The sequence below is a fragment of the Nerophis lumbriciformis genome, linkage group LG11 (assembly GCF_033978685.3).
Source record: "Nerophis lumbriciformis linkage group LG11, RoL_Nlum_v2.1, whole genome shotgun sequence".
Taxonomy (NCBI): domain Eukaryota; kingdom Metazoa; phylum Chordata; class Actinopteri; order Syngnathiformes; family Syngnathidae; genus Nerophis; species Nerophis lumbriciformis.
The window spans coordinates 16,673,126-16,683,458 of NC_084558.2; the positions used below are offsets into that span (position 1 = coordinate 16,673,126).

At 41.6% G+C, this 10,333-nt stretch overlaps 1 protein-coding gene across 6 annotated transcripts in view; it reads right to left on the minus strand.

The window, feature by feature from the left end:
- itgb4 (integrin, beta 4) overlaps positions 1-10,333 on the minus strand; it is a 60,761-nt gene that overhangs the window by 2,178 nt on the left and 48,250 nt on the right. For 2 of the 6 annotated variants that reach the window (XM_061967203.2, XM_061967207.2), the window contains 8 exons: positions 8,924-9,079; positions 8,689-8,853; positions 8,269-8,403; positions 5,414-5,563; positions 5,130-5,318; positions 4,894-5,049; positions 1,636-1,800; positions 1,375-1,494 (listed from right to left, as the gene is read on the minus strand). In XM_061967203.2, the coding sequence (XP_061823187.1) occupies positions 1,375-1,494; positions 1,636-1,800; positions 4,894-5,049; positions 5,130-5,318; positions 5,414-5,563; positions 8,269-8,403; positions 8,689-8,853; positions 8,924-9,079 (1,236 nt within the window). Of the gene's footprint in view, positions 1-1,374; positions 1,495-1,635; positions 1,801-4,893; positions 5,050-5,129; positions 5,319-5,413; positions 5,564-8,268; positions 8,416-8,688; positions 8,854-8,923; positions 9,080-10,333 lie in introns of all 6 variants that reach the window. The other 4 variants (XM_061967202.2, XM_061967206.2, XM_061967205.2 and 1 more) reach the window with 3 other exon arrangements.

Here is a 10,333-nt window from a genome sequence, read left to right on the forward strand (position 1 = left end):
ATGTTTTTTATATGCTATAAAAAAAACAACACTGCTTTTACTGTAAAATTCTGGTGATTAAGCTGCCAGTTTTTAAAGTAAAATGTAAAGATTTTTTTTGCAGCTTATGTAAAAAATATATATTGTTAATGTATTATACTGTATACATATATACACATCTATATTCATATATTACTCATTGTTTAACGCGGCCCTCTGAAGCCAACCATAACTGCGATGTGGCCCTCAATGAAAATGAGTTTGACACCCCTGCTCTAGAGTAAGACACGAGAAGTGAGAGTATTTATTTTCAATTTGTCATGTCAAATAGTAAATATTCAGCTCCTCAATATTTGTCTTCTATAGCAGTGGTGGTCGATTTTTTTCCACCAAGTACCATCCCAGAAAACACTTGGCTCTTCAAGTACCACCATAATGACCAACATTAAACTACAGTAGCGTAGTAGGCCTACGTATTCATCAAAAACAAAGCAAAGGTTTTATTTAACGATAATATTTTATATTTTTGGCCACCGTAACATTACACACAGTTTGAACAGTATCACTGTGTTTTAATATTTAATGAAGTGATTTTTTGGTGTACCACTCGTGGCAGAGTCGCATACAGAGAGAGTATGGCCAACTCGGTTTCTTTCTGATTGGTCAAAAGCCCCGCACGTTACTACAGGGCGCCATGTAAGGCACCAACTCTGAAAGTAAGTTGGCCTTACTTGACTGGCAGAGAATCACTGGTTTAGATTATTAGCTAGCTAACTAATTATTACATGGTTATTAGCGTTGATGCTAGCAAACAATTCCATTTGGGGTTGGTCATTTGGGCCAATGACGCTTCAGTGAGTGTATGGCACACTCACTAGCTGTATCAACACCGCACTGACACCGTGTCAGTGTTTCATAGTCGCTGGATTAAAAAAGTCACTATATTTGACCTGCACATAAAATTAGTATTTATAAATTGTAATTATTGTTTTGTTTTCAATGAATAGCTATGCTGAGAGGAATATGAAACGTACAATTCTGGTCACTGAGCCAAGTAGTAAAAAAATAGGAAAGAATATTTACTTGATTTGGCGCTATAAGATCAAGATGACTACACACTTATTATTATTATTTTCCTTTATTATTTCTTTTTGCCTTAGTTATATTTAAAACAACGATGAAGTCGCCACTCTTTTGACTTCATGTCGTATGAGCTGTCACTTTCGGATACACGCAGTTTGGCGCTTCATAGTGAAGTGATACAGCCGCACTTTGGACATGTTTAGGTTTCAGAGGTTTCAGTGTAATTCACTTTCGAGCCACTTGGAGTTAAAACAACACTTCGAAGGTGTTACTCTGAGGTCAGAAATTGCATAAGGTCTTTTTGAGTCGTACCTGAGAAGTAGGGGTCATTCACCATGGTGCGGGAGATATTGCTGACTGTGTTGACTTCTGTGGGCATGTTGAACACGTCTCTTCTCGTCATGGATTGATTGTTGTACTGAGACAAAGCTCCTACAGGAGGACGAGGCAAGAATGTAGACGTAAGTCAAATAAATGTTGAAAAATTGATTTTTTAATGCCGTTATAACAGTGTCCATATAGGCCGCTCCAGAGGTGTGTTCTATGTCGATACGGTGCGATAAAAAGGTGTACCTCCATCTTGAGACTCAATGGTGATGATGCCCTCCCTCTCGGGACCGAAGCCCTGAGTCGTCCGAGCCTGAACTTTGAACTTGTAGGGGATGTTCTCAGTCAGGTTTGGGACGGTCAGCTTGGTCTCAGCGGTGTCACCGCTCACCTGGAAGGAACGCATGTCACCTGGAAGACAGAAGAGATCATAAAAAACTTAAAAAAAACCTCAAACATTTTTTTTAAATTATATAAATATATATATGTATATATATATATATATATATATATATATATATATATATATATATATATATATATATATATATATATATATATATATATATATATAGTATGTATAGTATATACATACATTTCTATATAAAAAATATAATATATACATGCAGCACAATATACACACAACACAGTATTATATATATATATATATACATATATATACACCGTATTTGTCGGACTATAAGTCGCTCCGGAGTATAAGTCGCACCGGCCGAAAATGCATAATAAAGAAGGAAAAAAACATATATAAGTCGCACTGGAGTATAAGTCGCATTTTTTGGGGAAATTTGTTTGATAAAACCCAACACCAAGAATAGACATTTGAAAGGCAATTTAAAATAAATCAAGAATAGTGAACAACAGGCTGAATAAGTGTACGTTATATGAGGCATAAATAACCAACTGAGAACGTGCCTGGTATGTTAACGTTACATATTATGGTAAGAGTCATTCAAATAACTATAACATATAAAACATGCTATACGTTTACCAAACAATCTGTCACTCCTAATCGCTAAATCCCATGAAATCGTATACGTCTAGTCTCTTACGTGAATGAGGTAAATAATATTATTTGATATTTTACGGTAATGTGTTAATAATTTCACACATAAGTCGCTCCTAAGTAAGTCGCACCCCCGGCCAAACTATGAAAAAAACTGCGACTTATAGTCCGAAAAATACGGTAAATATATATATATATACCACAGTAGTATTGGCCACTGGAGATGACCAAAGCATTATCCAGTATCGCGGCCTCTAGTTGGCTGAACCATAGACAACATTACTATATTGGATTTAAAGAGTGTGAAGAAGACTAAAGGGTGTTATTTCATGTCTGGTAGGCTCCCATAATGTTGCAAAATGTATTTAGAGGGCCTTGAACCGGTTTTGTATGCTCTATCTACAAAAAGATTGGATTAATGTTTTACAATTCCTACTGCGCGCAAATTCATTTTCTACCGCTTGTCCCTTTTTGGGGTGGCGGGGGGTGATGGAGCCTATCTCAGCTGCATTCGGGCGGTCGGCAGGGTGCACCCTGGACAAGTCATCACCTCATCGCAGGGCCAACACAGATAGACAGACAACATTCACACTCACATTCACACACTAGGGACCATTTAGTGTTGCCAATCAACCTATCCCCAGGTGCATGTCTTTGGAGGTGGGAGGAAGCCGGAGTACCCGGAGAGAACCCACGCAGTCACGGGGAGAACATGCAAACTCCACACAGTAAGACACCGAGCCCAGGGATCCAACCCAGGACCTTCTTATTGTGAGGCACAAGCACTAACCCCTGCCCACCGTGCTGCCCCCATTGCGATATTGTCTGGAAGCAATTAACAACGATAAATGTGGGACGACTGTATTGTTATAATTATCACAGCAAAACCAAAGTAGTTACAGAACACAGTGACTGTGCAACATATATGTTCATGTGAGGTATTTTAGTAAGACCCTACTTTTGTCAGGTAGGATTTAGCGTGCAGCGCTTTTATTGTGAAGGCCTGAAGTGTACTGTTGGTCATTGTCCAAAAAACAGTTACAATTGTACCAGCCAGCTCACTTGTATTTATCTTCTGCGCTCTGTGCTGTTAAAGGGGAACATTATCACAATTTCAGAATTGTTAAAACCATTAAAAATCAGTTCCCAGTGGCTTATTATATTTTTCGAAGTTTTTTTCAAGATTTTACCTATCACGCAATATCCCTAAAAAAAAGCTTCAAAGTGCCTGATTTTAACCACCCGTCCATTTTCCTGTGACGTCACATAGTGAAGCCAACACAAACAAACATGGCGGAAAGAACAGCAAGCTATAGCGACATTAGCTCGGATTCAGACTCGGATTTCAGCGGCTTAGGCAATTCAACAGATTACGAATGTATTGAAACGGATGGTTGTAGTGTGGAGGCAGGTAGCGAAAACGAAATTGAAGAGGAAACTGAAGCTATTGAGCCATATCGGTTTGAACCGTATGCAAGCGAAACCGACGAAAACGACACGACAGCCAGCGACACGGGAGAAAGCGAGGACGAATTTGGCGATCGCCTTCTAACCAACGATTGGTATGTGTTTGTTTGGCATTAAAGGAAACTAACAACTATGAACTAGGTTTACAGCATATGAAATACATTTGGCAACAACATGCACTTTGAGAGTGCAGACAGCCCAATTTTCATCAGTTAATGTATTCTGTAGACAAACCCTCATCCGCGCTCTTTTCCTGAAAGCTGATCTGTCCAGTTTTGGAGTTGATGTCAGCAGGCCAGGGAAGCTGGGGTCGATAGGGGGTTTAGCTCGCTCGTCTGCGGGAACAAACTGCCGCCATTGCTTGCCGTGCTACCGAGGTCCTTTGTCCCTGAATTGCTCACACACTCCGGCAGATTCAATGGGGGTCTGGCGGCAGATTTCTTTGACTTTATCAATGGAAATGCATCTGCTTTGAGTGTCGCAGGATATCCACACATTCTTGCCATCTCTGTCGTAGCATAGCTTTCGTCGGTAAAGTGTGCGGAACAAACGTCCAATTTCTTGCCACTTTCGCATCTTTGGGCCACTGGTGCAACTTGAATCCGTCCCTGTTCGAGTTGTTTCACCCTCCAACAACACACCGACAAGGCATGATGTCTCCAAGGTACGGAAAACAGTCGAAAAAACGGAAAATAACAGAGCTGATTTGACTCTGTGTTTGTAATGTGTTTGAGAAAATGGCGGATTGCTTCCCGATGTGACGCCATGTTGTGACTTCATCGCTCCGAGAGCGAATATTAGAAAGGCGTTTAATTCGCCAAAATTCACCCATTTAGAGTTCGGAAATCGGTTAAAAAAATATATGGTCTTTTTTCTGCAACATCAAGGTATATATTGACGCTTACATAGGTCTGGTGATAATGTTCCCATTTAAAATTAAAGGGGTACGCCAATGAAAAGGGTGTAAAAAACATGACTGCAACATTTTGGAGAAAATGATAAAACTATCTCACCTCCTCCATGCAGCTGCTCGCAGGTTACTACGTAGCCGAGAATGCCTCCATTTGGTTTCCGGGGCTTCTCCCAACTGAGCTGCAGGGAGTCCGGGCTTAGAGCTGTGAAAACGAGGGGACCGGGAGCGCTGGGGGTGCTCAAGGTGAACGGTGAGCCTGTGAGGACAGGAAATGGAATATTAACTTGACTGTACATGGAGACGACAAAACAACAGCTTGTCCAAACGGACGGGCACCTGGCATGGGACTGAGGGGACTCCTGGGGTCTACGGCCGACTCAATGGTGATGACGCCCTCTCGTTCCGGACCCCAGCCCTCTTGGCTTTGAGCCTTCACCTTAAATAGGTATGAATGGTTTGGCAACAGGTCCTGGATGATCACAGAGTTCTCTGCTGGGTTGGTCACGTTGATGCGCTTAACTTCGCCTATGAGAGACAACACATGTTACACAACCGCATAAATACTCCATTATTATAATGTTATATTTGAACCCTATTTTCTTAATATGCTAATACTTTACCTCCGTTAAGCTCCTGGTACAGCACACAGTAACCAAGGATGTCCTTCTCACAGTGGGGTTCCTGCCAGCTGACTTTTAGGGCAGTGGGACCCAGAGCAGAAAACACCAGTCTGCTGGGGGTGTCGGGGACTCCTGGCGAGAGTCTTGCATCTGATACGAGACCAGGCAGGAATGTGAGGTGAGATGCTTTTGTGAAAAAGTATGCTCGACACACATTTCATTAGGAACACCAGCAAAATCAAATGAGATCCAAAAACCATTCAATTCAATGTGGCAATCGTGTTTTTTCCAAAATATAATTGTAATGCTGAACTGCAGTGCATTGCAATTGTGTATTGGGACAAGTGGTGTCCACCAGATGGCACAGATATTATTTCCTCTAATACACTAAAAGCCTGATCTACTAAGATTTAAAAACACAAGTGCTAAATATAGCGTGTGCGAACTATAAAACTGTGTGTACTTTTAGTGGACGTGTTGCAGGTGATCTACTAAGACTGAAATGAATTAATAATAATAAGCTCCAGCACCCCCCGCGGCCCCATAAGGGACAAACGGTAGAAAATGGATGGATGGATGGATAATAAATAATCAATAACAAGTACAAAAGTGGTGCAGACCACTCTATTTAAATTAGAATTTTGCGTGTAGTACACGACACTAATCTGGAGGAAAGTTCTGTGGTCAGATGAAACAAAAATTGAGCTGTTTGGCCACACTACCCAGCAATATGTTTGGAGGAGAAAAGATGAGGCCTTTAATCCCAGCAACACCAGCCCTACCATCACGCATGGTGGTGGTAGTATTATGCTCTGGGCCTGTTTTGCTCCTAATGGAACTGGTGCTTTAAATGGGACAATGAAAAAGGAGGATTACCTCCAAATTCTTCAGGACAACCTAAAATCATCAGCCCGGAGGTTGGGTTTTAGGCGCAGTTGAGTGTTCCAACAGGACAATGACCCCAAACACACGTCAAAAGTGGTAAAGGAATGGCTAAATCAGGCTAGAAGGAAGGTTTTAGAATGGCCTTCCCAAATAATAATAATAATAATAATAATGGATTAGATTTTATATCGCGCTTTTCTATTATTAGATACTCAAAGCGCTCACAGAGAAGTGGGAACCCATCATTCATTCACACCTAGTGGTGGTAAGCTACATTTGTAGCCACAGCTGCCCTGGGGTAGACTGACGGAAGCGAGGCTGCCAGTTTGCGCCTACGGCCCCTCCGACCACCACCTATCATTCATTCATCATTCATTAACCAGTGTGAGCAGCACCGGGGGCAAGGGTGAAGTGTCCTGCCCAAGGACACAATGGCAGCGATTTGGATGTCAAGAGGCGGGGAGCGAACCTGCAACCCTCAGGTTTCTGGCACGTCCGCTCTACCCACTACGCCATACCGCCCCTGACTTAAACGTGTGGACAATGCTGAAGAAACAAGTCCATGTCAGAAAACCAACAAATTTAGCTGAACTGCACCAATTTTGTCAAGAGGAGTGGTCAAAAATTCAATCAGAAGCTTGTGGATGGCTACCAAAAGTGTCTCATTGCGGTGAAACTTGCCAAGGGACATGTAACCAAATATAACATTGCTGTATGTATACTTTTGACCCAGCAGATTTGGTCACATTTTTAGTAGACCCATAATAAATTCATAAAAGAACCAAACATCATGAATGTTTTTTGTGGCAAACAAGTATGTGCTCCAATCACTCTATCACAAAAAAATAAAAGTTGTAGAAATTATTGGAACGTCAAGACAGCCATGACATTATGTTCTTTACAAGTGTATGCAAACTTTTGACCACGACTGTATGTAAGTATCTATGTCTATATATATCTGACCGAAATATGTAGGTTGTCGACACAAGCACAGAAGATTCTCTCTGCATCGCCTGTTATATGGCGCTGATCACCTAATTCTAACCGCGGTGCAGCTATTTGTGCACCCGTTGGCACATTTTAAAAGTGCTAAAAATCGATGCAAAAAAATAATATCTAAACGGCGGACATTAATCAAGCTGCTGATGGTGTATTTGACGGATAAGCAGCTGGAAGGGGATATTGTAGAAGTTCACTCGCAAAGGTAAATGCTGTACTACATTATTACATACAACTACTGTAGTCGTTATTAGTACGCTCTGTTGCATTGTTTTTATGGAATATTTCTTATCTAAAAGTCTGTTGTAAAAATGCATGTTACATTGTGCTGTTTTTTGATGGGGCCAAACACCAATTAAATTGATTTCAGTTCATTTCAATGGGAGATTTTGATTTGAGATACAACTGTTGTGAGTTAAGAGCTCCGCCACAGAACCAACTAAGCTCTTAAGTTGAGGTACTACTGTACATTAACTATCGAATGAAAACAGAAAACTAAAATATACACAAATAGAGGAAAACGACAGAAACAATCTTTCCCAAATCCAAAAAGCCTTTAATATCGACCATCCTTTATGTCTCTGGCCAAATGCAATGGCTATTTTTAGTTATTTCGTCAACTGCTTATGTCAGCTGGTCCGAGGAGCGTCAACAGAAAAAAGTGGTTCCACTGCCATCAACTTAAAATAGCAAGGACTTGTGAGAGGTGAAATGTTAGATACATCTCTCAGTATAACAAAGTGCAATTCCTAATAATAATAAACACATATTTAATTCCACAAATAGCTTCAATCAAAACCAACTAGTATTAACGTCTCAAGGCAGAATATTTAATGTCAATTTCTACATGTCTTTAGATTCTTTAGGTGTACCTGATGATGTGGCCAGCACAGAAAACAACTGTGTTGAACATACAAGAGGAGGGCAGAAAGTAAACACCAGCCTTCATGCTCACATGCTTCAATGCTTACCCAAGAGCACCCTGTCCAGATCATACAGGGCTTCGCGGACCTCCGAAGACTCGGTCCTGGCCCTCGGACCCTGAGACCGGCTGTAGCTGAACTGGCTCTGAAAGGTGCTCTGCGACCCAGGGAAGCCGTAAACACCTGATGGCACATCTGGCCGAAAGAGGAGGATGCAAGGATTGTAGAGAACATGAAAGTAGATAGCGTAGTGTTGAAGCCAGGGGACAGTAAAAAAAAAAGGAGAGAGAGAGAGAAAGAGCGATAGTCAGCTCAGCTTTTGCAAAGTTTGTGGTTTTAAGCCTGCAGCCAACTGCACCGAGCATGTTAACGTACATCCAAGCCATTGGCCTCATGCACTTGCACAGCTTTCCCAAACGTTCTTAAGATCTGCTTGAAATTCAACCAGTGTTGCCGGCTTAATGTTACCTAGACCTGGAAACTTGCTGGATAAATCTCCCATGACAATCGAGTCTCGGATGTTTTCATCTGTGTAACCCCTGTTCTCTGAGCGCTTCCTCATGATGACGTCTGACGAGTACACGCCACCCATTCCACCCATTCCACCCATCATATCGGGTCTGCGAGGACTTCCTGAGGAGCAAACCTATCGGTTACAGACAAGCATAGACCTTGTACAGCGCATCAACGGTGTTCATTTTACCTGCTCCAGACATGTAGTGGGTGGTTCCTGTGGTATAGGCGTCGCCTCGGTAGTTGGAGCTCACCGTGGACATTGGGGAGGATGATGTCGACAGGTTGCGTACACCAGAGCCGCCTGGGAAAAGGAAGTTTGTGTCCCACTTTCCGTTCATATAATCTGCGAAACAGCAAGACAAGAGCCACAGTTGTCAACAGACAGATCAATGGATGTTAAATGCTTAGCATCCAAGCATGTAAATGAAAATGAGTCAGTCTTAGTAATATTCCTGAGCGGAAACAAGCAACATCAAAGTTTTGGTCTTGCTTGCTTACTTGCTAGCGTCATTTATTGAACAACAGTTGTCAACCTGCCTGCAGTCCACACGTATCTCTTACAGTATATTTGACACCCATCTACTTATCATTACACCATGTACCAAATAAAATTGGTTCGAGGCCAGTAAGCACAACCAGAATGAATACGTAAATAGAGTGCACTGTGTTCTAAGGCGCACTGTCGATTTTTAGAAAATGAAATAATTTTAAGTGCACCTTATAGTCCGAATAATATGGTACATCCAATTATGCTGACACTTTAAAGTGACTAAAAATGTGTGAGCAAAATGCCTGTGTTTAAAGGTTTAATTTGTCAAAATACAGTTTTTTAAAATCATATTTTAAAAACTTCAGAGCGAAAATATTTGTGACCCGTGTCAGGTGAAAGCAAACTGGACACCTCATCGGCTGGTTCTGAGAAAGGATTGATAACTTCAGTCTGAATTTAAGGGTCTTGAGTATTGAAGCAATACATATTTTTGCATTGAATTATTTTCAATTATAACTGGCAAGCGGTGTTGATTATGTAGATGCTGCTTGGAGAAACACCTTCTCTAACATCAAGCCGGGAAGACCCAGTGGCCTGTGAACCACCACTAGCTGCTTTGCAGCGGATTCACAGTTGTCGTGCGCAGGGGCGCCGCTAGGGATTTTGGGCCCCATGAAAATAATCTTTACAGGGCCCCCAACACAGTGTCATTATTTTTTCTGTATTATAATTTCATCATCATTAGGGGCCTCTCTGGGCCCCCCTCCATCATGGGCCCCTAGAATCCGTCTCCTTTACCCCCTTTCCGGCGCCCCTGGTCGTGCGAGCCTGAAGACCAGGCCAAAGGCGAGACCCTGGCTCCATACCCTTGACTATTTTTCATTAGTGGTGATACCTATTGTATACTTTTGATCATTCCAGCTGTATTGTGCTTTGACGCATGCTAGTTAACTTCCTTCGACATTAGTGATTAATGGCAACCAAAGAGAGACAAGGAGGGTTTTGGAGCTGAATCTAATCTAATAATTACAACACTGACTATTATTGAAAATGTTGATCTAAAATTTTAGGGGAATGTCAACATAAAGCAAGAAGGAGGATTTGAAG